Genomic DNA, 27,365 nt, shown 5'->3' on the forward strand with positions numbered 1-27,365 from the left:
CTATCATTACGAATTAGAAGAAACCGCTGATTAAGGAGCAACATCTACATTTTCTCAGACCTTATAAAAAAGAGAAAATTTGAGGAGCTAAAAATAATCCCCACCATTCAATTATATTAGAAATTACATCAGGGACCAAACAAATGTAATTTAGCAAAACTAAATCACCTGACTTGGCTAAGCTTGACAGCTCAATTTATGTAAAATTCAGTGAATTATAACGCCATATTTCAATAAACTGTATTTTGGATTTGCTAAGAATAATAAATTAAATCTAGGCACTTTTCCTAAAAACAAAAGGGAGAGACACTTGAAATTTGAAAATTACAGCCCTCTTGCTTATGGCTCAATGCCTGCTCCCCATACTCACACAAGTAATCCCACTGACATAATAATTCTGGCAGGGTGTTTAGCATCAGACATTCAAATATTAATAAGTCATCCGTCAGATCAGATTCTGTATGATCCAGCAATATTCCTGCTGGGATAAAACTGTTCCCCCACATACTTCTCTTACTCTGCAACCCAGTTCAACCTGCTCACATGAGTGGCGAGAAACATTCTGACCTCTGGGTTTGTCTACACTGCATTATAAACCCTGGTCTGTGGGCTCTGCACTTGTGGACTTGATGTTGCCTAGCCTGTGCCTGAGTGTCCACACTGCATTGTAAGCTTGGATTTATAGTTATAGTTGTTGGCCCTGGGGTCTCACAATTGTAGCAATGCATCCATACTGCACTACACAGCCCTCCTGACTCAGGGCTGCATCCACACTGCAACATGTTAAGGCTTGGACCTGAGTCACAGTGGGACTAGGACTTGGACCCGTCCCTGGGGGTGTGAGGGGGTCTGTGGTTCAGGGCTGATGAGAGGAAGGGAAAGAGAGGGTAGTTGTACTTGGGTCCCAAGCTCAGGTGCTGCCCCCCTCCGCCAAGTCTGTAACTTCTGTGTAAATCAAGTGAAATGGGAGGGGGTTGAGGTCTCCAGTGAACGTGACTTCCAGGGCCCCGTATTTCTCTTGGCTGGTTTGGACCTGCGTCCTGAGTGCTTACTAACCCAAGCCAGAAAGATTTTGTGTTAGGCCAATGTGGGGTCTGGGCTGAAACCTGCATTCCAGGTTTACAATACAGTATAGCGATACCCTAAGTTATTAACACCTCTTTCTCATAGAAAATAGCGACAAAAAAAAGTTAATTACCTTTTTTTCCAGTCATAGCCATTGTAACGATTAGGCAAATTTAATATTGCTATGTTACTTCAGTATATGCACAAATAGTACATAAAAATGAACCTTTTTTGTATGGTTACTAAGGTAATGACAACCTTGTGACACTCTGCTGCTCTGGTGTTTTTGCACAATTCTTCTGAGCCATTATCAGTTAGATAAGCTTTTGTGCCTTATGTCAGGTCAGAATAACCAGGACAAAGTTTTCACAAACATTACAGCATTAGAAACCCAGAAAATAAGAATCATCAACAATTTTCCTTATGAATTAAATATTTTGTTTTAAAATGATCCTTTAAAAAAACAACAACCCTGTTTTGAAAGTTATTTTCAAAAGGTATAAATGACTAGGAATGATGAGAGTGGGAATATGCCAACGATACCTTCAGTTCAGAATAAAAAGTCAACAGCATCAGAAAAAAAATGTTTGAGTAACTTGATAAAAAGTTGATAACTCAACAAAATTCACCCCAGCAGTGCCTACCGGTTAATAATTCTTCTTCTATAAAAGCTGCATGTTCCCCTGAGAGCTTCTTTCACCTTCATCATGAGGAGAATCATACTGGCACTGGTGTTCACTTTTGTGGGTAAGTTCCGTTCTTCCAATAATACTTGGCTGGGATGTGCAGAGGGAGCCCAAAGAGATTAGGCACCCAAATCTCATTGACATTCATGAGAGATGGAGCTGAACTCCCTTAGGCACTTTTTAAAGCCCTAGTCACAAGCTTTCTTGGAGTTTTATGGATAAGTCAGTATATTAAATGTGAAGTCAAAATAGTTGTTCCCAGTGCCTCACATATCCTTTTGATTTTTTCCCCCACAGAGAGTCAGAAACATGACATTGGTAAGTCTACTGCTCATTTTTAATTAATGAACCTAACTCTGCCATCATATATACTGGTACATCTCCCACTGACTCTCCTGTTTTTCTGGTGGTAGAATCGGACATGTGACTTTTTGTTGTGATGATGATGAACTATAATGTCACAAAAATGTTAGCACAAGTAGATATTTCAACTACTTTTTTTTTGTTAGAACCTGGTTTTAGTAACAGCAAGAGCTACTTGTACAGCTATGAAGGCCTCATTCTGCATGGTCTGCAAGACGAAGGATTGACAAGAGCTGGGCTGAGGCTGACAAGCAAAATAGAGATCAGCGGATTGTCACACAACTCTCACATGCTGAAGGTAAACGATAATGTATATGAAGGAAAGCAAGCAAGCAAGCAAAGGAAGATGCATTAAATAGTAATGGAAGTACTAGTAATACATCCAGGCCTATGTAATGGACTGGCAGCCAGAGAACAATTAGAATCCTAGGACCCTGTTCTTGGCTCTGATATGACCATATACAAAGGACCTGTAAAGCTGGTGTAGCGAGTCAGTTAAGGATTTCCCCCAGCATGGGGGAATCCCCAGGTAGTGGAGAGTCAGTGTGTTCATCTGTATACTCCCCCGCCCCCCCCACCCCCGCCAGTTCCAAGTGCAGGTGCTCAGCTAAGGAGGTGGCTGGGGAAAGAGGGCATGACTCAATGTTGTAGTGCTGCTGCTGTCTTTCGCTATCACAGTGCAGAGCTATTGCCAGTGGTGAGCTGGAGCCGGTTTGCACCAGTTCGCAAGAACCGGCTGTTAAATTTAGAAGACCTTTTAGATCCGGTTGTGGGGAGGGGAGGTGCGGCTGGCTCAACAGCTCCCTCCAGCCCAGCGCCTGGTTCCAGCCAAGTGGCTCCCTCCAGCCTGGCACTCCCCCTGCCGAGCGCCCCCAGGCCCCGTCCTGTCCCGGCCCCAGCCGAGCACCCCTAGCTTCGGCCCCATGGCTCCGGCTTGCCCCCGCGGCGCTGGTGCTGGTCCCAGCCCCGCGGCTCCAACTCAGCCCCCACAGCGCTGGTGCTGGTCCAGGCCCCCATGGTGCCGGTGCTGGTCCTGGCCCCACGGTTACGGCTCCGGCCTGGCTCAGCTCGGGCCCCATGGCACCGACCCCGGCAGAGCGGCTTCACCTTGGCCCCGGTCTCAGCCAAGTGGCTCCAGCCCGGCTCGGCTCGGGCCCTCCGGCGCTGGCCCTGGTCCCAGCTGAGCAGCTCCAGGCAGTGCGGTAAGGGGGCAGGGAGCAGGGAAGGGGTATTGGAAGAGGGCAGGAGAGTTGGAGGGGTGGATAGGGGTGGGGCGATCAGAGGGCAGGGAACAGGGGGATTGAATGGGGGCAAGGGTCCTGGGGGGGCAGTCAGGAAGGAGCAGGGGTTGGATGGGGTGGCGGGGGGCAGTCAGGGGCAGGGATTCCAGGGGCGGTCAGGGGACAGGGAGAAGGAGTGGTTGGATGGGGCAGGGGTCCCGGGGGGCATCAAGGAACGTGGGGGTTGGATGGGGCAGGAGTCCCAGAGGGGCCGGCCATGACCCCCTCGTGGGGTGAGGAGGAGGGAACCTGTTGTTAATATTTTGGCAGCTCATCACTGGCTATTGCAGACTATTTCAAATTAGAGCAGCACTTTAAAGCTGCTCTTAGTTGTGTTAGGAGCTGACTGGTCTCTGGGTGGCCCCAGGATGTGGTAGTGAAGATGGTATAATGTCGTCTTTGCCACCGTCCAGGGTTTTGTACCTAGCCAGACCTAAAAATTGGCCTCAGAGCTGATCCTGTAAGTTTCTGAATGCCTATCTCCTGATGGTTTTGCTGGAAGCTGAGGAGTTCAGAGCAGTCAGCACTCCACAGCATTAAGTGCCCAAAAAGTTTTGAAGAACTCAGATTACTTATGGAAAATTACAGATATGGGGTAGATCCTACTACCATAGAAGTCAATAGCAAAATCCCCATTGATTTTAATGGAAGCAGGAGCAGGCACCAGATCTATAGATGCTTTTCAAAACAAAGTTACATAATTTGCTTGAAGGCTGTACTCACATAATTACCCTGAATGCTTGAAAAATACCAGAGGCATTTGTTATAACAACTGTCCTTGTAAATACTTTATCAGACAAACATGGTGTTTTAAAAAGTTAATAAAGTTTCAAGAATGAAGTTACACCAGTTTGTCATATTTTTTCCATAGCTTGAGAAAAGCTGAATGCTGTGGATAAAATGTCAAACCTAATGTTATTTCCTGTTTCCACAATCTGTTTTTTCAATATTGTTTAGCTTATTTTTTATTCAGAACTGGAGAATTACAACAATAATATCCCAGCTGTAGGAGTGTTCCTATTCATTAGAAAAAATGCATTCAATAGTTTAAAACATGGCAAGAAAAAAGGAGTCTAAGCATTTAAGCAAATGGAAATAAGAGACAAATGTGGGGAAATATACACACACACACACACACACTGCCAGAATTTGGTGCAGAACCTATTTTTCTTTGTTATATTTACTGTAACAAATGGATTTGTGCCACACCAACATAATTTATTATATACCTCACTGCACGATAGGATAATGATAACACAATGAAAGATCTGAATGGAAACAATATATTATCTTTTAGAAATATGTATTCACTTTGCTAAATTCTGATCACAGTTATACTGGAGACACCCAGCTGAACTCTATGAGTTTCACTGGTGTAAAAGAAACCAAAAATTGACCTTAAATGTCTATTGTTTCTGTAGCCCTGTCTTTACATCACTGAGGGCAACGTGCAGGGATTCTGAATTGCAGAATACTGAAGTAGGTTAAAATGACAAAGGGGCAGTCCACACTTATCAGCAGTCACTAATCAAGGCTTAGAATAAAATTAGAATTATATATAGGGAATGTCCTGTTTTTACAGCCCCCTTTCCTCCATGTCTCTAGATTACAAGTAAGTACTTGTAAAATTAAACACCTTTTATAGGTTGCTAGCACTATAATTGGTTCATACCCCCAGAGGGAAAGGCATAATATCTGAGCTGGTAGGAACGAGAGATCCTTCCTCCTCCCCTATTAAAAACAATGCTCCTCTCATTCTCCTAATCCATGATGTTTTTGTGCAGCGGTGGCCAGCATCCATAATTCTAAACATTTGTATATGGAGGCACACATAAGCAGTGTTTCGGGTGTGCTTCCCAGAACACTTTGTGTGAAAGCTGACTGAACCTTTGGGGATAGGGAAGGTATTTCCCGCCCCCGCAGATAGTCTGTGTAATCAGAGTTTTCACTCTCCACTTGAATGTTCAGGTGGCACTACCAGGTTTGTGGGGCTAATGAAGGTTGCATGATTTGTTTTATTCTCTGTCAGAACTTTGGGTAGGCAGAAATCCTTTGTGGAAATTGTGTCTTTACAGCCTCATCCCAGACCCAAGTACAGGTAAGGAAAGAAGATGATAATTTTATGCAATGTTTGGACAAGTGGCTTTGTGATGGAGCTCAGATTCTTCTCTTGGGGAAATATTTTTAACTAACAAAAATTTTGACAGGTGCATTTTCTGTATTTTGTTCTCAGATCCTATCTCCACAGCTGGACGAATACAATGGAATCTGGCCCAGAGATCCATTCACTCAATCTTCCAAACTTATCCAGACAATTGCATCATGCCTCACCCAACTCTTTAAGTTTGAGTACAACAGAGGGCAGTTTGGGAACATTTATGCCCCCAAAGATACTCCTGTCACATGTGTTAACCTAGTGAGAGGGATTCTGAACCTGTTGCAGATAACTGTCAAAAAGTCACAGAATGCATATGACTTGCAAGAGGTTTGTTTTTCCTTTCTAATTCTACTTTGCCATAAGAACAAACATTCATTTTTTATTATAAAATTATTTTGGTTCAGATACAGTTTCCAGGAAGGTTACTAGTTCACCTGCTCCTTGTCCTGGAATTAAAGTCTGTTTCAAATTAGAAATGCAATTAAGCTCTGTCAATCTCTATAGGCCGGGATTGAAGGTGTCTGCCATACAAAATACATTTTCCAGGAAGACAAGAAGAGTAACCGAGTCACAGTATTCAAAACCAAAGACCTCAACAACTGCCAGGATAAAGTGGTGAAGAACATTGGAATGGCTTACATCCGCCCTTGTGCTACCTGCCCACTGGTATGGAACATATAACCATAGAATGCCAAATTAACTGCAGACGTATACCCATATCACTAACTGATTTAAACAGAGATGAAGTATACTCATTTCAATGGTGAATTTGGCCCATTCATAATAAATCTGGAGTTAAACAATGGTCTGTTCTCATTTACTATGTGAGTTCTTTGCCCTTTTAGAAAGAAAAGATCGTGAAAGGAACAGCTGCATTCACCTACAAAATGAAATACACAGATGCTGGTGCCCTAATCACACAAGCTGCATCCCAGCAGGTCTATCAGATCTCCCCTTTCAGTGAACCTGCTGGTGTTGCTGTCATGGAAGCAAGGTAGGCCTCAGCTGTTACACTTTGTAAATAAGTATAATGATCAGAACTGGGAGAATACATTTAAAATACATTCACCAGGACTTTGGGGATAAAACAAAAATGCTGCAACTGGATGGTTCTTTTGTTAGTTTTTGGCATCCAGAGGAATGATCTGGCCCTACGCGTCTCTGCCTGTATCTAAGTTTCTTCTATGTAATTAATGCAGCCCAAATTGCTGTATGTGGCATTTCACTTTTGCAGAGTACATGCCATGGGTAAGTAAACTGAAATATCTGAGAAATGTAAATATCAATAAGATGCTGTTAATACTAATGTCTCCTCTGTTTGGTTTGTTAAAATGATAGAGAAGCTGTGAGATCTAAATCTAAACTTTTCACTGTAAAAATGTTCATGTTGTTGCAAGTTTCATACACGTTCATATTGTACACTTGATATTTTTAGCCACAGATCTCCATGTGTTTACAAACTTCAATTAAGCCTTCCAACACCCTGATGGCTTATAGAAATAGCCAACATGGAGTGACTTGTTAATATTCTTACTGAACAGTCTGTGAGCAATCTGCAAATATAAAATGATAACCTCAAGAAATTTCAATGATTTTGAATAATGAATAAATCTGAGAATTTTCTGATCCATTTGCAGACAATGTGAAATTATTGTTGGGAGTCTTTCATTCAGCTATAATATCCATTGGTTTAGCTTAGACAAATGGAGCACCCAAAGTAAAATGTTATGCTACATTTCACTCTTTTCCTTGCAGGCAAGAACTTACTTTGAATGATATTAGAAACAGTCAAGCAAGCACATCAGAAATTCAGCTGCAAAATTATGGAAGTCTTCGTTATGATTTTGCAGAAGAACTACTCCAGATGCCAATTCATCTAATAAAGAAGAAAAATCCTGAATCACAGGTATAAGATGCTTAATATTTTAGGCTCTTTCATTATTTATAAAGCTAGCGGAAGATCAGCAAATTATTTCAGACACCTAAGATATCTTGTAATCCCTTCTGCCTTCTGTTTTTGTATCAGATAGTAGAAATACTGCAACAATTAATTCAGCAAAATCAACAAGGGTACAATAGAGAAGCTCCAGCCAAATTCTTAGAACTTATCCAGCTTTGTCGTGTAGCAATGCCTGAAAACCTTGAGTCTCTTTGGAAACAATGTGCTGATAAACCTCAATATAGGTAACTGACTGTATCACTCTCAATCAACATTTTTGAATAGAGAAATTCTGACAATGAAAATAATAGGTGCCTCCTCTTGTTTACAGGCGCTGGTTATTGAGCGTAATCTGTGCAGCAGGAACTACTGAGACGTTCATGTTCCTTAAGCAAAAAATTCATAATGAGGACCTCAGCTATTTGGAATCAGCTCTGACTATCGCTCTTGCCTTCCATTTATCCAAAGCTGATGACCACACTTTACAAGCTGTAGCAGTGAGTACAATACATAGGATCATTCCTCATTCCATTGTCTTGTAATTCTTCTACTAGAGAGACAAGGTGTGTGTGTAGGGGAGTTAATATATTTTACTGGACTATCTCCTGTTGGTGAAAGAGACAAGCTTTCGAACTACACAGAGCTGCTCTTCAGGTGTAGGACAGGTACTCAGGGCAAGTCTACACTTAAAATGCTGCATCAGTGAAGCTGTAGTGCTTTAATGAAGACACTCTATGCTGATGGGAGAGAGCTCTCCTGTTGACGTAGTTAATCCCCCATGAGAGGTGGTAGCTATGTCGGCAGGAAAAGCCCCTCCTCCGACATGGAACTGTCTGTGGTGGCACTTAGGCTGATATAACTATATCACTCAGGAGTGGAGATTTTTCACATCTCTGAGGCTAGGTCTACACTGGGAAGGGGAGTTGACCTCAGATACACTGACTTCAGCTACGCGAATAGTGTAGCTGAAGTCGACGTATCTTAGGTTGATTTACCTGGCCATGAGGACGGCGACAAGTTGACCGCTGCCGCTCCCCTATTGACTCCACTCAAGCCTCTAGCCTTGGTGGTGTTCCAGAGTCGATGGCAGAGTGATCGGGGATTGATTTTATCACGTCTACACTAGACACGATAAATCGATCCCCAATAGGTCGATCCGGCGGGTAGTGTAGACATACCCTAAGAGATGTAGTTTTACCAAAGTAATATTGCAGTGTAGATCTGCCCTTATTGTCATGCTACACACAGGATGGAACAGATTGTTTACCAGAAGTACTTACATTCGAAGTAAAGTGTCCAGTTAATATCACTGTAGCCATAGGATAGAAAAACGGGAGGGTGGAAGGTTACAGATTGTTGCAATAAGCCATAAATCCAGTGTCTTTATGATAAGCAGTGTCTAGTAACATTATGAATTTAAGCTCCCAGGTTTGTCTTTTGAAGGTGTTGTGCAGGTTTCCTTTGAGGATGAGAACTGAGGGGTCAGATATGGAGTGATCATTTCGTGAAAAATGTTCACCCATGCCTGATATGGTGTTTTTATCTTTAAACATTTTTCTGTTTGAGTTCATTTGAGAATGTAGTGATTGTCTAGTTTCACCCACATAGTTGTACTGGGGCATTTAGTGCATTCGATGAGAAACACCACATGTTGTGACAGGCATGTGTAAGACCCATTGATTTTGAAAGCTGTGTTGTGGGTTTTTTAAAATCATTTTAGCAGTGCAGTTACATCTGCAGGCTTTGCATCTATTATGGCAGGTCTGGTGCCACTTTAGTTGGTAGGAGAGAGGCTGGGGATAGGTATGTGTATCTGGAAAATTTCTTTTTGGGCGGGGGGTGGAGAAGGGATAGCTCAGTGGTTTGAGCATCAGCCTGCTAAACCCAGAGTTGTGAGCTCAATCCTTGAGGGGGCTGTTTAGGGAACTGGGGTAAAGATCTGTCTGGGAATTGGTCCTGCTTTGAGCAGGGGGTTGGACTAGATGACCTCCTGAGGTCCCTTCCTTCTGTGATATGTGGAGCTTGCTTCTGATGATGAACTTGGAGAGGCTGGGAAGTTTTTGACAGACAGTTGTTTGAAGGCCAGAAGAGGGGGGCTTGGGAAAGATTTCCTTCCAAATGTGGTCCCCATCAAGTCTGGATTGTAACTGTTGAATGATACCCTGTATGAGCCCCAGTACAGGGTGGCAGGAAACAACTAGGTGTGCACCATCAAAGCAGGTGTTTTTTCTGTATTGAAGCAGATTCCCTCAGTGTATTTGGGTGGCCAGTTCCATGATGTGATCTACTTCTCTGGGGGAGTGTCCTTGTTTGGTGAAGACAATTTTAAGTGTGTTAAGGTGTACATACTGGACTTTCCCCTTAGAGCATATTCTGTGGTATCTGAATCCCTGGCTGTAGATAACAGATGTCTTGGTGTGTTTGGGATGGTTACTGGATCTGTGAAGTAGGTGTGGTGATCCGTGGGTTTCTTGTATATAGTTGTCTATAGGGTTCCATTGTTGAAGCTGATTGTGGTGTCCAGGATATTGGCATGTGGTGTAGTGTCCATGTGGTGGGTCCTCCTTCTACTAATAGGCCACAATCCACTTTTATTAGTGAATTTACACAATGTTATGTGGTGAATATAACATATTTCCTCTTTAAAGCAGTTTACTGTAAAGTTATGGGTAATTAGAAAAATGTTGATATTTTGATGAAATTTTTCAATCATTGAAAATGTTTAAACAACTTGGATATTTGATGATAGCTGGTCAAATCCTCCCCAAAAATCTATGAAAATTTTTATCATTTTTTTCCTGCCAAAAATAGAAATGTGGACAGTTTAGACCCACTCTGATCATTAATATGTGAGAAAATTTAGTTACCATCAGTAATATCACAGCAACTTCATATCCTGGTCATATGTCTGAAATTGTTACAAGTCTGATTTCTTTTTACTGAAAATATCTAGGAAAATCCAAGATAGTTTCTGGTTTGTTCTAATGGGTAAGGTGAACATTCAACTAAATATGATTTTTATGGATACCAATATTAAGATGTGCTGCTTCTTATTTCTGCAGGATCTAGTGACCAGCTTCCGAATTCAGAGAGCTCCTATGCTTCGCAAGCTTGCTTACTTGGCATATGGTTCCATGATAAACAGATATTGTTCTGCGTCATCATTTTGTCCTAATAAAATTCTTCAGGTGAGTGGGTGTTATTTCAGATTTTCTAATGCCTGAAGAAATTTCAGAAACTCCCCCTAGTGTAGTTCTCACCTAGTTGTGTGTAAATCAGGACAATAGAGGTTTAAATTCCATCATTTTCAGTTGTGATCAACTGCAAAATCACAAACAAAATTAGAAGGTGAGTGGAAGCTCTTTGAAAAACCTTAACCGTTCAGAATTTTGAATGCAAGCAGTGATAGTCCATAAGGAAAATGGATCCTCTAAACAAGTTGAAATTGAATTTACAATGAGTGGCAACTTGTAGGATTATAATAAGAGTACTATGGTATACGTTCCTAGATAACATTTTCACCCCTCAGCCACAAGGAGTACAGGCTACTTTACATTGTTACCATTACTCCTCAATGCCACTATAAATGAAGCTCCAGACATAACCCAAGTCATGCTCCTAAAATGACCAACTTCATGATTGTACATTGTCCCCAGATCTTCTCTGATCATTGTCTTCAGACTATGGAGGTCTATTCCTATTTTCAAAAGTACCAGAGATGGTCCCTTGACATCAGAATGTGTTTAAACCTCAAAAATCAGCACAAAAGGGCTAAACACAGGAAAGCCTGTACAAAAGTAATCTGTCCTTGTCATATGGGTCAATCCTACCCAATGAATCTGGGAAGCAGAAAACATTCAGATGAAGTTATGAGAATAGAGGAGAACACATTTAGCTGTGCCTAATGGACTTTAATGGAGATTGCCAGGGCTGTTGTCAATACTGAATTTGATGCCTGTTTTATGGGGCTCTGGAAGGTGCAATAGAATCACTGAGCGAGTCACCCTTTCTGTGAATTCCCCCAGAGCTCAGGGGCCAGGCTGGTGTGGGGAGGTGCAATCTGCAACTCCATGGGTGGGTGAACAGGGATGAACCTGGCCCAGCTATAACACAAGGAAAGTTACACTAGTCAGTGAGTGCTACTTGCTGTTTTCTGTATTTGGCACTATGGTAATAAGAGCCTGGGAGTGAAATATGCAAGGTTCAGCTCAAAAAAGAGAGGAAAGTCTTGGAGCAAAAGGCTTTTTATTCCCTGTGGGCAAGGATGACAGTCTGTACATGCAGGATTGTTATCTGAATTAACAAAGCTGCACATTCTTGCTTTTTTTGCAGCCCCTCCACGACCTTGCAGCTGAGGCAATCAGCAAGAACCATGAAGATGACATGGCCTTGGCTCTGAAAGCCATTGGCAATGCAGGAGAACCAGCCAGTATCAAGCGCATCCTGAAGTTCTTGCCAATATTTTCACCTGCTGCAATGGCTTTTCCAGTTAGAATTTATATTGATGCTGTTTTGGCCTTGAGAAAAATAGCCAGGAAAGACCCTGCAAAAGTAAGTGAAACTATTGTTTAACAAACTCATCAGACATAAAGAATACAGGATATAATGCAGGTCAATTCAGTGACACACTGTTTGTGAAGTCAGTATATAATATCAGATATTCAAGGCCAGATGCTCAGCATAGCTCCATTGACTTCAGAGGAACTACACTGATTTACCCCAACTGAAGATCTGGTTTGCATTGTTTAGTATTGTACCTCCTAGATCTGTAATGCTGTTTATGTACACAATTAAAGACTACTCCCTCTGACCTTGGTCTTATTGAAATCAAGAAGAGTTTGGCCATTGACTGCAGTGGAAGGAAGTTTGAGCCCAAAATAATTTGCGACCGATACGCCATTTTGTAGCTATATGAGACTTTAAAATTAAGACAAGAAATGGTCTTATTTTAATTCAGAAGGAGTAAAATATTGTTAAATTATTTTAACATGGCTCATGACCAGGTTTGTTGATTGTTTTGTCTCTAGCACTGCTAGGAAATGCACTAGGGGCAGATTCCCAGCTGGTGTAAAGTTGCATGGGCCCAATGACACCAGTGGGCCTATCTATAGCAATTTATACAGCTGAGGATCTGCTCTTAGCTCTTCACATATATATGGCTGGACATAAATAATAGATTAATGCATAAGCTGAAAGTTGATCAATGTGAGGATAAATAAAAAATCAAATAAGTGTATAATCAGTATTACAGGCATTCCTGATCATGTGGTTGCTGTCCACTCAAAGCTCACACTGACATCAGTGTGAATTTTAAGTAGAAAAGGACTGTGGGAGCTCATTCTAAAAAGTAAAACAATAAAAATGTAATGAGGATAGGCACTTCCTTGTTTTTTAGGATCCTTTATCAGAATTATAAACTGCAGATGAAAAAGAATACCGTTTCCTATACCGTATGTTGTGATCTTTTATGAACTTAAATAATACAGGGGAGAGAGAGTGTGTGTTAATTCACTGTCTATTTGTCTGTCTGTGCCTTTATACCATGCTCATCACTGTGGTATCTAAGTGACAACAATCTATGTATGGGAGTCCCACTGATAGCAAGTAGTGTAACCAATGGTGCATACAAATTACTTTGATCCTTCCCTAATTGCACACACTATACTCCCCCTGATGTCAATGGGAATTAGGTCATCCTAAACTGCAAGACTGGGCATATTATTAATGGCAATCCCCCCCTGCTTCTGTTCATTGTGTTCCAACAATACTTATCTTTGTGCATCAGCGCCTACGTTGCAAAGATGGTCATACTTTCAGTTTTATTCTCCTCTCAATATGTGTGGGTGGCTCACCAGTGCAAACTGCATTCTTTTAAAGGGAGAATACACCTTAAGAAGTTATCAGGTTCTGGAAATGTGGGTTTTTTTCCCTCCAGGTACGGGAAATTCTTCTCCAGATTTTTGTGGACCATTCACTTGCTCCTACTGTCCGAATGATGGCTTGTGTTGTCATCTTTGAAACTAAGCCTGCTCTTCCTCTCGTAACAACTATGGCCAATGCTCTGCTAAAGGAGAGCAGTTTGCAGGTCGCCAGTTTCACATATTCCCATATGAAGGTTTTGGCAATAAGCAGGATCCCACAGCTCTATAATGTGTAAGTAAAAAGAGAAGTAAAACTTTCAATTGTAAGTAGTGATTTCCATTACAATTTTCTAAGTATTTGCAAAGTGAATTCAGTTACTATGGAGCATTATTATCCATTTTACTTAGATCTGCTGCTTGCAACATTGCCCTTAAGCTACTGAGCCCAAGACTTGACAGGCTGGGCTATCCTTACAGCAAGGTTATTCACATTGGTGGTTATTACCGTGAGTACCAGATATGCTGTGGAACTGCTTTGGCTAATACTATATTTTTAGAAAATTCCCATAGAAAAACCATGAAATGCCATGAATTTCAACTAAAATCCTGCCATTGGCAGTGGGATTTGTCCATTCTTGGAGTAGGAAAAACTAAAATGCAGATGTTTCAGGCTCTATGGAGAATGCTATGGATCTCTAGACTTCAGCTATGGACTGAGATATTTGTGTAGAGACCCGATATTCTTCAGACCTGCCATGTCACCTCCCAGAATGGCCATGATCCCAAATTCTCCCCTCAGAGAGACTTTACTTATGACAGTGGTTCTCAAACTGGGGGTTGGGACCCCTCAGGGGGTCGTGAAGTTATTACATGAGGGGGTTGCAAGCTGTCAGCCTCCACCCCAAACCCTGCTTGGCCTCCAGCATTTATAATGGTGTTAAATATATAAACAAGTGTTTTTAATGTATAAGGGGGGGCACACTCAGAGGCTTGCTGTATGAAAGGGGTCACCAGTACAAAGGTCTGAGAACCCCTGGCATATGAAGATTGGGCAACCCATAGAAATAGCAATGCTGACAGACTTATTTACATGATTACACACAGATGGTGACTATACCTTATGTGCACAAGGTACCATTGAACACTACAGTGAAAACCAAACCTCTGCTGTATTTTGATTTCTACTATAGCGGAATATAGAGCTGGTGCAATTGGGAGAGTCTATCTCATGAACGGTCCAAGCAGTATGTTGCCATCTGCGATAACTATGAAACTGAGAGGTTACTATGCAAATACGGCAACTGATTTTGTTGAGGTAAATATTACATTTAGAACAACAATCAGACCTATACAAATATTTCTCATGGAAGCCTTCTGGATGGACTGCAGCATTTCACCACAGCCCTGAATAGGGGCTGGTGCGGAGGGAAAGCTTGGGGAGGGAGTCTGATTGCAATTGTCCGTGGCCCTCTTGGCCTATAGACTCTGATAAGAAAGGCTATGAAAGCATTAAGTACGGAATAAAATGTAACAGAAGTAAAGGAACTCTCAGAAGGCTCATTGAATATCTGTCTGTAAACCTGAACCATAACTGCCTATCAAATATATGTCTAAAGGTTATACTAGGGATTTCCCGCTACTCTTTGAGCCAGATCGATTACTAGATACTCAGATGCAATTTTATTGACTTTAATGGAGCCCGACTGCTCATGACAGTGGTTAAATCTGGCGCTTCATATTTTCTCTCTGCACCATTAATAGTTTCCTCATGGCTTTCACCTAGTAAAGACTAACTTTGATCCTCCTTCCCCCTCTCTGTTTTAACCATGTGATATTCTGGTCTGCCTGATTTTATTTGTTTTGCATAGGTGGCTCTCCAAACACAAAGCCTAACAGAGCTTGTCAGGAAACAGAACGTCCCATTTGCTGAATATGACACGTACAAAAAATTGAAGGTGCTTGGGAAAACGGTATGTGTATTCTTTCTTCACATCTGTTTGAAATATATTACTGGAATGCCCGCTACTGCATTTCTTACCCGGCCTAAACTCCCAAGGAAGCGTCAGTGAGTGTGGAGTGCAGGAGTCAGCCCCAAATGACATATCTAGCCATACACTGCAAGCTCTTTGGGACAGGCACCATCTTTTCACTGTATATGTGTCAGTGCCTAGCACAAGGGTGCCTTGCTCCCTAATTGGAGCCAGTACAGATGATGATGATGATGGTAATAATTAATACAAAAATTAAAATGCATGTTAAAATACAATATATCAATTTTCTTGACAAAAATGATTGCTGTATAGGATTTTTTTCTTTATTAGCGTTTTCTTGGATGTACCCCACTGTTTACCATGTTGTCTTTAGCCAGGTGCTACATGGGCAAATTCACAGTGAGGTCAATGGTAGTTTTGCCTGAATAAGCCTAGTAACATCCTCAGGATGTGACCCAGTATTTATTAATACAGTCCTATATATTAAGCGACATTTTTTTTCTCTAGCTTCTGGGATGGAAGGAACTGCCTCCTGAAAACCCACTCATATCAGCCTATGTAAAAATATTTAGCCATGAGCTCGCCTTTGTTGACGTCAACAAGGAGCTCATCCAACAGACAGTGAAGGTATTGACTGCTCCTATTTTTCTGTTTTATCGGAGGGGCTTCACACTTTCCTCCCTGCCCCTCTGCTTCCTCCACTTAACCTTCTGGATCTTTGTCCCTTTGTAGGCTCTGACTGAATCATCAGATAGGCACATGTTAGTGAAGAACGTGATCAATCAAATCCAAAGAGGCATTGCAGGACAATGGACACAGGCAATATTGGCAGGAGAAGTTCGGCACATTGTCCCTACCTGTGTTGGCCTGCCACTAGAATTCAGTTTATATAGTACCGGTCTGATACATGCTGCAGCCAATGGTGAGGTTTGAAAAGCATCATTTAATGGTTTCACCTCAACACATAGGAATTTCAGAGTTTTAATCCCTGGTCTAACATTAAATCTCTCTGTAGTCTTGGCACATCACCTACCTTCTTTGTCTCAGGTTCCCGATTTCTAATATGGACGTAGTAATATATCATTATGTCATACGTGGTGCGAGAATTAATTAGCTGGATATAAATGCTGCCATTGGATACAGGTGTGTAACTCCTGATTCATTTTAGTAGGCACTACAAGGGTAAAACTGGGACCTTCTTAATTCTGTAAAGTGTTTTGAAGATGAAATGGTGCTACCTAAGTGCTAATTATTATTATTTTAACAAAACTGTCAATTTGGAACCCTTAATTTATTGTTTTGCCATTGCTATAATTCTTTTCTATCTCTTCCAGTTGGTGTAAATATGTCTCCCTCTTTATCTGGCAATTTTAAACCTTTGCAGTTCTTTGATGCCAATGTGCAACTTCATGCTGATATCAACCCAAGGTTAGAAAAACTAGGATAAATATGTATATAAATATCATGGTATGGTATAATTTTATTGGCAGGGATTTGAGGTAGCTGAATTATTCACGAGGGTGAAGCCAGGTGTAAGTTATATAGGTCAAACCTTTTAAACCTTTTATTCCACACTACATCATCATGTTCTGTACTTGCCACATACATTACAGAGCATTTAAAAAAATATCCTGGAATTATGTTTTTTGTGTCTACACTGCTGAGTGTCTTAGCCATCATTAATCCATTTGTACAGGCCTCAGAGCAAACCATATAAATATCTCTAAACAAGACATAAAATATCTTTTCTATACCTAAAAAATGTAATGTTATCCCAGATCTTGCAGTGATATCAGTGTGTGCTAGATCCAAACTGGGAGTCTACCACTTCTCATAAAGTTTCTATTTCTGCCCCTTCAGGGATGAGTGATATGAGATGTAAAGTCATGATATTTTGCAAAGAAAAAAAGCTGCTATGGGTGCAGCACTAACTATGGTCATCCTGGGCCTCAGGCCAGTGAAATTTTTTTTGAGGGGGGGAAGAAGGAATATTTTTGGAGCTAGTTGATTTTAAAAAATAGCAGCTGTTTGAAAGAGCTCAGGATTTTCTAATATTAGAATAAGAACTGGGGTGATGGATTAGAAGTGGGGAGGGCAGGTGAGGCGGTCTAACAGTCCATTTTAAATTAATTTATCACATGACTCCACAATTCGTCGCATGGATCTCCCCTCCACATATGTGGTATATCTCTTTATCTGTCAATAAATTGATTGACATTTTTCCTCTTATAGCAGCAAACTCTGATTTCCAAAAAAGAAATTTGTATACAGCGAATTCTACATTTCAAAGTCTGCTTTCTAAGTATATATTTATCATTGTGTATGGTTATGCATGTTTGTATTTTCCCTCTCTTTCAGCATATACATGCATACAGTGGCAATAATGGGGATCAATACACAGTACTTTCAGAGTGGTCTTGAATTTCATGCCAAGTTCCATGCCAACATCCCAATGAAATTTTATGCCAAAATAAACATGAAAGATAAAAGTTTGAAGTTTGAAACAACTCCGTGCCACCAGGAAACTAAGTTAGTGACTGCAAGGTACAGCAGTTATATTTACTTTGTTTACTTTTAACGACGGTGACTAAATGTCCCAATTTTATAGGGAGAGTCCCGATATTTGGGGCTCTTCTTTATATAGGCTCCTATTACTGCCCACCCCCTGTCCTGATATTTTCACACTTGCCATCGGGTCACCCTAGTTTTAACTCTTCTGTACAATTGATGGTGAATTACCTATTATAAAATGTTAAAGACACGGCTTTTTGCTAAGACTTTGCTGTAGTAGGATAGTTATAGAATGTTAAATATTTTCTTTTGTTCACCATGTTCAGGATGTATGTTTTTGTATTTCACTTTACCGGCGATTTCAGTCCTCTGTCATTGAATGGCCCTCATCCTGAAGTCCTGACTCAGGCAATGAAGCCATTGAGGGTTTTGCCTAAGTAAGGACTACAGAATCAGGCTCAGTGCACTTCTGGTGGTTAAATACAAGTTAACTAGTAGAGTAATTGCCATTATTGCACTTCTAAATGCCCTTGCCTTTGTAATCCTTTGTTTGTCTCATACAGAGTTGAACTACTCTAACATTTTATTTAGTTAATAATTGTTATGCTCTCATGCTGTTAGCATCTAGAAATATGAAACCGATTAAATGGAACTGTCCACATTAAACAACATACTGCATCAACTCTAATTAAGCATAAATAGCCCATTGCAGAGCCATTGTTCATAACATGATGTGTCTTGAACTGTACTCAGCAGGGCAGTAAATTTAAGTTCTGGAGGGCCACTTGAAAGAAGGAGTTCCATAGGTGGGACCTAGACTGAAAGTGCTCCACCTCCAATTCTCAAGTCATCACAGCTACAGAACGTCCTCAAAACACATCAGTTCATCTCAGCAGTTTTGGTGAGACTTAGGGAGAGAGACAACCTCTAAAAGAGCCAGATCCATATCATGTAGGGATTTTCAGGATATAACCAACACCTGATTTCAACCAGAAGCAGATGGGGAGCCAGTGCAGTACAGAACAATTGTAGTTTGCATTCCACTAAGTAGATGAAGAGCAGTGTCAATGGCAGCTCCATTTAGAGTGTATTGCAGTTGTCCAATCTGGACATGACAAAGGCAGTATCTGTGGCAAGGAGAGGTAATAGATTACCCTTATTATCCACAGATAAAACAAAGTACTCTGAGCCACTATGGTTACATGGGAATCCAACAGTAACAGAGAGCCCCCAACAACCCCAAGCTTGTGAACGTCTTTTGAAAGGGATGAGTAGACTCCACCAACAAGCAGAGCAGTCAAAACCCGTGTTATTTCTTCAGATTGCTTTCTTCTGCCAGCTAGCATCACCTCTATCTCTTCTGGATTAAAAATAGCAGGCCTGTGAAAAATCAGAATAAAGTATATTATCAACAGAGTCATTTACAAGTAGTGTATTGTGCCTATCCCCACAGGACTAAAGTTTATGCTATTTCAAGAAATGTAGAAGAGATAACTTCATCAAAGAGATCTTCAGTTCTACCAGAAGAAGCTGTATCGGATGTCTCCGAGCAACGTTTTAAATCACCAGAAAGATCTTCAATAAATGGTGTCACGATGGTAATTAACACTCCTGTATTTGTATATTATAGATAGATGGATAGATAATGGATGGGTGGATAGATGATAGATGGACGGATAAATAATTGATATGTAGATAAATGGATGGATAGATAATGAATAGATAGATGAACAGATAGATAGATAAATAATGGATCTGATTTTCAGAAGTGTTGAGCTCCCACAACTCCTGTTGAAATCAACGGGACTTAGGTGTTCAGACCATTTGAAATCAGTCTTCATAAACATTGCTGCAGTAGAATGTAATGGGCCAAGTAATGGCATTCTTACTCTTGGTCTGCTCATTCCTCTCATTTCTGTGCAGAGTAGATCCTAAGTGTGCAGATCTGGCTGTTTCTTCACAGTAAGAGGTATCATCCATATCCATGGGGCTCTCTTCCTCTTCCCAGTACCCCATAGAGAGGCTTCACTGGGACATCAGATCCACGTGGAAGATGTAGGCCTCAGGCAGGATGGAGAGGGCAGGGAGCAGCATGTGCATTTTGCTTCCCAAGCCCTGTGGGAATCAGTGCAAATGGTAACAGAGTCCCAGGCTCTGCTTTGCTAAGTGCCCTTCATGCTGGGAATCCCCTTTAAAAGGGAGCCAGCTGCTGCTTGGGAGTCCTGTACCAGTTTTTGAGTCACTTTTGCTCCCCCTTCAATTCCCCTTAAATATGCCATGTTTCTGTTTAATGCAGCAAAGAACAGCTTCTGGCAGGATGTCTGAGAAATATTCTTATGGCCCAGAAGAGGAATTTCACCACAGAGCTGGAGGAAGATCTTATGCACGAGTCTTTTGTAGCAAATTACATAGTTTGGGTTGCCAAACCTGCCTTAAACTGCGATTACGAGATGCTGCTTTCTTAAAAGATACATTTCTATACAGATTGGTTGGAGAGCATGAAATCAAATTAGTTTTGAAACCAGGTATTGTATTAGTCACAAACATTTCTGTTTATCCACATCAGTACAACTAAAGCAATATATCCCTTAATGCATGTGTCTGGTATTTAGTCCATACAGATGCTGCTATTGACAAAATACAGCTGGAGATTCAGGCAGGATCCAGAGCAGCTTTCAGAATAATCCAGCTGGTAACTCCAGTGTCAGAGGAAGATAATGATTCAACTTCAGATGACGTGGTTCAAAGAAAACTGACAAAGATCCTAGGAATTGAAAGTATATTTAAGGTAATTGACTTGTTTGAAATGAAAGATAATTGAACAACAACAAAAAATACCAAAACAAAATAAATGGTCCTACAAAATTAGAGGGAAAGCTGCAGAACAAAAAACAGTTTGATTTAGTTAGAACTGTAAATATTTTCTAAAGAGTAAGAAAAGTATATGCTGCAGGGACAGCGTCAGGTAGTTTAGGCTTGTTAAACTAAAAAGGAAGGAAATAAGAGTTAAAAGCCTAATCAGATCAGACCTATTCAGTATCTTATTATTACTTTTCAAATAAAGAAGTTGTTTGTTGTTTGTTTCAGTTTTCACCAAGGTTGGTCGCGATTTGATGTCTAACATAGTGAATGCCTGTGAAAATGAGGTAGGATCAGAAGAGGTTAAAATAGGGAAAAATCAAGTTAAAAATTACTTGGACAAATTAGATGTCTTTAAGTCACCAGGGCCTGATGAAATGCATCCTAGAATACTCAAGGAGCTGACTGAGGATATATCTGAGCCATTAGCAATTATCTTTGAGAAGTCATGGAAGACGGGAGAGATTCCAGAAGACTGGAAAAGGGCAAATATAGTGCCCATCTCTAAAAAGAGAAATAAGGACAACCTGGGGAATTACAGACCAGTCATCTTAACTTCTGCACCCGAAAAGATAATGGAGTAAATAATTAAGCAATCAATTTGCAAAAATCTAGAAGATAATAAGGTGATAAGTAACAGTCAGCATGGATTTGTCAAAAACAAAACATGTCAAACCAACCTGCTAGCATTCTTTGACAGGGTAACAAGCCTTGTGGATAGGGGGTAAGTGGTAGATGTGGTATATCTTGACTTTAGTAAAGTTTTTAATACTGTCTAACATGATCTTCTCATAAACAAACTATGGAAATGCAACCTAGATTGAACTACTATAAAGTGGGTGCAAAACTGGTTGGAAAACCGTTCCCAGCGAATAATTATCAGTGATTCACAGTCAGGCTGGAAGTGCATATTGAGTGGAGTCCCACAGGGATCAGTTCTGGGTCTGGTTCTGTTCAATATCTTCATCAATTATTTAAATCATGAGTCGGCAACCAAAGACGGCACACGAGCTGATTTTTAATGACATGCTGTTGCCTGCTGGGGTCCCAGCAGCCGGCGCCACTCAGCCTGCTGCTGAACCCAGGCTGGCAGCAGGCTGGGTGGGGCCGATGGCTGGGACCCCAGCAGGCAGCAGCGTGCCATTAAAAATCCTGCCTGGCCCAGCCTGCTTTTCTCTGCCCCCCACCCATCACTCTCTCCTGCGGGGGCAGGGGCAGAAGTTTGGTCCTGCCAGCTACTGCTGCAAGGTAGCCTCCACCGGCAGCCAAACTCCCTCCTCCCCCACCTTTTCATCCAGCATGCTGGGTTTCTGCCCCTCCTCCTCTTCCTCCCTGCGGCCAAACAGCTGATGGCCCTGGAGCGGGGCGGGGGAGAGGGAAGGGGAGAAGCAGATCTGGAACCACAGCTGCAGCGTGCTCACTGCTCCAGAGAAGAGGCGGGGGTGGAGATGGGGCCTTGGGGAAGGAGGGTGGAATCAGGGCATATCTCCTCCAGCCCCTTGCCATGAGCTGCTCAGGGCAGAGGGCTGGGAGCATCCCCATGACTCCAGCACACACCCCCATCCCCCTGCCCTGACTGCTGAACCTCCCCATCCCCTCACCTGTCTGCCCTGATCCCTGCACTCCCCACACCCCTGCCCTGACCTCTGCACCCCCTCACACACACCTAGCCCCTGCCTTGACCCCTGCACCCCCCACGACCCCAGTCCTGACTCTGGCACCCCACACACATATCCAGCTCCCCCACACTCCATGCTCTGACTCCTGCACCCCCTGACATGCTCCCAGCCCTCTGCCCTGACTCCTGCACCCTTCTCACATACCTCCATCCCCTTGTCCTGACTCCTGCACCCCCACACATACCCATCCCCCCCACACCCTATGCCCTGACTCTTGAACCCCCCACATCCCCACCCCCACCCTGAACACCAAACAGAAGCTCCTGCACCCCCCCCACATTCCCACTTGCACCCCTCACACCAAATGGGAGCTGCCTAGGTAAGCGCTCCACACCCAGACCTCCTGCCCCAACCCTGAGCCCCCTCCCTCATTGTAGCTCCTGGCCAGACCCTACACCCCAACCCCCAGCCCTGTGCTCAGTGCACTCCCACCCTCAGCTCAGTGCAGAGAGAGAGGAAGAGAATGGGCCAGAACCAGGGAGAAGGTAGGTACCCACTGTATGTGGGCCGGGCCGGGACCCCAGATTGGCAGTGGGCTGAACAGGGTCAGCAGCCGGGACCCTGGCTGGCAGGAGCCAGTGGACGGAACCCCAGACCAGCAGCAGGCTGAGTGGCAGTGGGCTGAGATGCTCAGCCCACTGCCGGTCTGGGGTTCTGGCTGCCAGCCCCTTGCCAGCTGGGGTCCCGGCCACAGGCCCTGCTCAGCCTGCCGCTGGCCTAGCTGAATGGAACCTCAGGCTGGCAGCAGGCTGAGCAGGCCAGCGGTGTAAGATCAGCATTTTAATTTAATTTTAAATGAAGATTCTTAAGCATTTTGAAAACCTTGTTTACTTTACATACACCAATAGTTTAGTTCTATAATATATAGACTTATAGAGATAAACCTTCTAAAAAACATTAAAATGTATTACTAGCAAGCAAAACCTTAAATTAAAGTGAATAAATGAAGACTCTGCACACCACTTCTGAAAGGTTGCTGACCCCTGATTTAAATAATGGCATAGAGAGTACACTTATAAAGTTTGCGGACAATACCGAGCTGGACGGGGTTGCAAGTGCTCTGGAGGATAGGATTAAAATTCAATATGATCTGGACAAACTGGAGAAATGGTCTGAAGTAAATAGGATGAAATTCAATAAGGACAAATGCAAAGTACTCCACTTAGGAAAGAACAATCAGTTACACACCTATAAAACGGGAAATGACTGCCTAGGAAAGAGTACTGCGGAAGTGGATCTGGGGTCATAGTGGATCACAAGCTAAATATGAGTCAAGAGTGTAGCGCTGTTGCAAAAAAAGTGAACAACATTCTGGGATGTATTAGCAGGAGTGTTGTAAGCAAGACACAAGAAGTAATTCTTCTGCTCTACTCCATGCTGATTAGGCCTCAACTGGAATATTGTGTCCCATTCTGGGTGCCACATTTCAGAAAGGATTTGGACAAATTGGAGAGAATCCAGAGAAGAGCCGCAAAATTTATTAAAGGTCTAGAAAACATGATCTATGAGGGAAGATTGAAAAAAAATGGGTTTGTTTAGTCTGGAAAAGAGAAGACTGAGGGGGGACATGATAACATTTTTCAAGTACCTAAAAGGTTGTTACAAGGAGGAGGAAGAAAAATTGTTTTTCTTAGCCTCTGAGGCTAGGACAAGAAGTAATGGGCCTAAATTGCAGCAAGGGAGGTTTAGGTTGGACATTAGGAAAAACTTCCTCACTGTCAGAGTGGGTAAGCACTGGAATAAATTGCCTAGGGAGGTTATGCAATCTCCATCTTTGGAGATTTTTAAGAGCAGGTTAGACAAACACCTGTCAGGGATGGTTTAGATAATCCTGCCATGAGTGCAGGGGACTGGACTGAATGACCTCTCAAGGTCCCTTCCAGTTCTATGATTCTATATGAAACCTTCCCTCTCAGTGTTTAGAATGCAAACATTGCAGCATTGTGCTAGTGTATGATGAGATACAGAATGTGAAAGTGACTAGACCCCAAAGGGAGCTGTTCTACAAAGGAGGATGGGAGCCAAGGGAGCTGTGTGGAGATCTTGGGCCTCTAGAAAGCTTCCCCTGTGTCATGCAGATATCCTGCATCTGAAAAACTAGGTTTATGGGGCAAAGTGCCCTGTTTGTCAAGAGGCAGGGCTAACCCTGCCAAAGGATTTGGAGGAAGAATCACAAAATCTCCTGTCCCTTAGATCAGTATTTCCCAAACTTGGGATGCCGCTTGTGTAGAGAAAGCCCCTGGTGGGCAGGCTGGTTTATTTACCTGCCCCGTCCGCAGGTTTGGCCGATCGTGGCTCCTAGTGGTCGCGGTTCGCTGCTCCAGGCCAATGGGAGCTGCTCGAAGCGGTGCGGGCCGAGGGACGTACTGGCCATCGCTTCCAGCAGCTCCTATTGGCCTGGAGCAGTGAACCACGGCCAATGGGAGCTGCAATTGGCCGAACCTGCGGATGGGACAGGTAAACAAACCGGCCTGGCTCGGCCCGCCAAGGGCTTCCCCTACACAAGAGGTGTCCGAAGTTTGAGAAACACTGTCTTAGACAGATTGTTTCCAACATAGGGGAATAAGAGGCCTGAATGTTTTCCTCGTGACACATAATATATAATTCCCAAGGCAATGAAGCTATTATTCCTGGAAAGTGAAGAACATGCAAGTGGCTTTAATAACATTGCATTGACTATGATAGGAAAATGATTCTCGCTAACTGATATAATTCTTCAAAGTAACATTTGATTGGACTTGCAGGCTGCAAACAGAAGTGCACATCAGCATCTTAAGAAGCAGGCCACCAAGAAAGATAAAGCCAAAATTGCAGAAATTAGCACAGATCCAGCTGCTAAGTATCAATCCAGCTCACCCTCATCATCGTCCTCGTCATCATCTTCCTCCTCCTCCTCTTCTGTTGGTGACAAATACAGGAATACGGACACGAAAGACAAAACATGGCAACCTAGACAACGGGAAGGAAGCAGCAGCAGTAGTAGTCGTGGTGGCAGCAGCAGCAGTGACAGCAGCAGTAGCAGTGACAGTAGTAACAGCAGAAGCTGCAGTAGCAGTGAAGAGGATCATGCTGCAAACAAAGAACAGCAAGGGAAAAGTGACACACCAGTGAGGAGCTGTAGCAGCAGCAGTGACAGCGAGTTTTCCAAACAGCAGGTAACTCATTCAGACTCTTTCAGGTCTGTATGAATTATATTTCTGATAATAATTATGCTACTTTATGCACTTTATTATCATAAATCAAGAAATTATTCATTATGAATTAATGATACAGGGACCAGTTCTGCCCGGTCACAGGAGTAACTTCATTGACTTGAATGAGCATTACACTCACATAATCGGGACAGAATTAGACCCAGAGTGTCCAGTGGCACTAGTACAATTTACTCTTACTTCCCTGTTTATCCAATGGCTGGAAATTAGAAGCATATGGAGCACTGGGCAAAGTAATAAAAATATATTGTACAAATTAGAGGACTAGACCAACAGAAATCTGATGAGGTTCAACAAGGACAAGTGCAGAGTCCTGCACTTAGGATGGAAGATCTCATGCACTGCTACAGACTAGGGACCAAGTGGCTATGCAGCAGTTCTGCAGAAAAGGACCTAGGGATTACAGTAGACAAGAAGCTGGATATGAGTCAACAGTGTGTTCTTGTTGCCAAGAAGGCTAACGGCATTTTGGGCTGTGTAAGTAGGAGCACTGCCAGCAGATTGAGGGATGTGATCATTCCCCTCTATTTGGCATTGGTGAGGCCTCATCTGGAGTACTGTGTCCAGTTTTGGGCCCCACACTACAAGAAGGACATGGAAAAATTGGAAAGAGTCCAGCAGAGGGCAACAAAAATGATTAGGGGTCTGCAGCACATGATTTATGAGGAGAGGCTGTGGGAATTGGGATTATTTAGTCTGCAGAAAAGAAGAATGAGGGGGGATTTGATAGCTGCTTTCAACTACCTGAAAGGGGGCTCCAAAGAGGATGGATCTAGACTGTTCTGAGTGGTAGCAGATGACAGAACAAGGAGTAATGGTCTCAAGTTGCAGTGGGGGAGGTTTAGGTTGGATATTAGGAAAAACTTTTTCACTAGGCAGGTGGTGAAGCACTGGAATGGGTTACCTAGAGAGGTGGTGGAATCTCCTTCCTTAGAGGTTTTTAAGGTCAGGCTTGACCAAGCCCTGGCTGGGATGATTTAGTTGGTCCTGCTTTGAAGAGGAGGTTGGACTAGATGACCTCCTGAGGTCTCTTCCAACCCTGATTCTATGATTCTATGATTGCTCTCTGCCTTCATGGTTATAGATTAGACGATCTAAGTTAGATCTTTTCCATCTCTAACTTCTGAGATTCTCTGAGTCACTCAGGGTATGTCTACACTATGGGATTATTCCAATTTTACATAAACCGATTTTGTAAAACAGATTGTATAAAGTCGAGTGCATGTGGCCACACTAAGCACATTAATTCGGTGGTGTGCATCCATGTACCGAGGCTAGCGTCGATTTCTGGAGCATTGCCCTGTGGATAGCTATCCCGTAGCTATCCCATAGTTCCTGCAGTCTCCCCCACCCATTGGAATTTTGGGTTAAGATCCCAATGCATGATGGTGCAAAAACAGTGTCGCGGGTGATTCTGGGTAAATGTCGTCACTCAATCCTTCCTCCGTGAAAGCAACGGCAGACAATCATTTCGCGCCCTTTTCCCCCTGGATTGCCCTGGCAGAAGCCATAGCATGGCAACCATAGAGCCTGTTTTGCCTTTTGTCATTGTCACCGTATGTGTACTGGATGCTTCTGACAGAGGCGGTACTGCAGTGCTACACAGCAGCATTCATTTGCCTTTGCAAGGTAGCAGAGATGGTTACCATCCCTATTGCACCGTCTGCCATTGTAAATTGGCGATGAGATGACGGTTATCAATCATTTTGTACTGTTTGCAATTGGAAATTGGCGATGACGGTTATCAATCATTTTGTACCG

General features: G+C 42.6%; 1 protein-coding gene across 1 annotated transcript in view; it reads left to right on the forward strand.

The window, feature by feature from the left end:
- The first annotated feature begins 1,748 nt into the window (after positions 1-1,748).
- Positions 1,749-27,365, forward strand: part of LOC127055289 (vitellogenin-2-like) — a 40,108-nt gene continuing 14,491 nt past the window's right edge. Inside the window, exons 1-23 of the mRNA XM_050962094.1 lie at positions 1,749-1,816; positions 2,053-2,069; positions 2,261-2,412; positions 5,628-5,879; positions 6,057-6,218; positions 6,398-6,546; positions 7,308-7,458; positions 7,579-7,736; positions 7,823-7,988; positions 10,554-10,679; positions 11,824-12,042; positions 13,427-13,644; positions 13,761-13,858; positions 14,543-14,667; positions 15,221-15,322; positions 15,851-15,970; positions 16,076-16,265; positions 16,678-16,771; positions 17,702-17,887; positions 19,308-19,452; positions 20,151-20,379; positions 20,467-20,642; positions 25,137-25,547. Coding sequence (XP_050818051.1) covers positions 1,773-1,816; positions 2,053-2,069; positions 2,261-2,412; positions 5,628-5,879; positions 6,057-6,218; positions 6,398-6,546; positions 7,308-7,458; positions 7,579-7,736; positions 7,823-7,988; positions 10,554-10,679; positions 11,824-12,042; positions 13,427-13,644; positions 13,761-13,858; positions 14,543-14,667; positions 15,221-15,322; positions 15,851-15,970; positions 16,076-16,265; positions 16,678-16,771; positions 17,702-17,887; positions 19,308-19,452; positions 20,151-20,379; positions 20,467-20,642; positions 25,137-25,547 — 3,690 coding nt within the window. The 5' untranslated portion in view covers positions 1,749-1,772. The remainder of the gene's footprint in view (positions 1,817-2,052; positions 2,070-2,260; positions 2,413-5,627; positions 5,880-6,056; positions 6,219-6,397; positions 6,547-7,307; positions 7,459-7,578; positions 7,737-7,822; positions 7,989-10,553; positions 10,680-11,823; positions 12,043-13,426; positions 13,645-13,760; positions 13,859-14,542; positions 14,668-15,220; positions 15,323-15,850; positions 15,971-16,075; positions 16,266-16,677; positions 16,772-17,701; positions 17,888-19,307; positions 19,453-20,150; positions 20,380-20,466; positions 20,643-25,136; positions 25,548-27,365) is intronic.

This window comes from Gopherus flavomarginatus, chromosome 7, assembly GCF_025201925.1.
Source record: "Gopherus flavomarginatus isolate rGopFla2 chromosome 7, rGopFla2.mat.asm, whole genome shotgun sequence".
NCBI classification, from domain to species: Eukaryota; Metazoa; Chordata; order Testudines; family Testudinidae; genus Gopherus; species Gopherus flavomarginatus.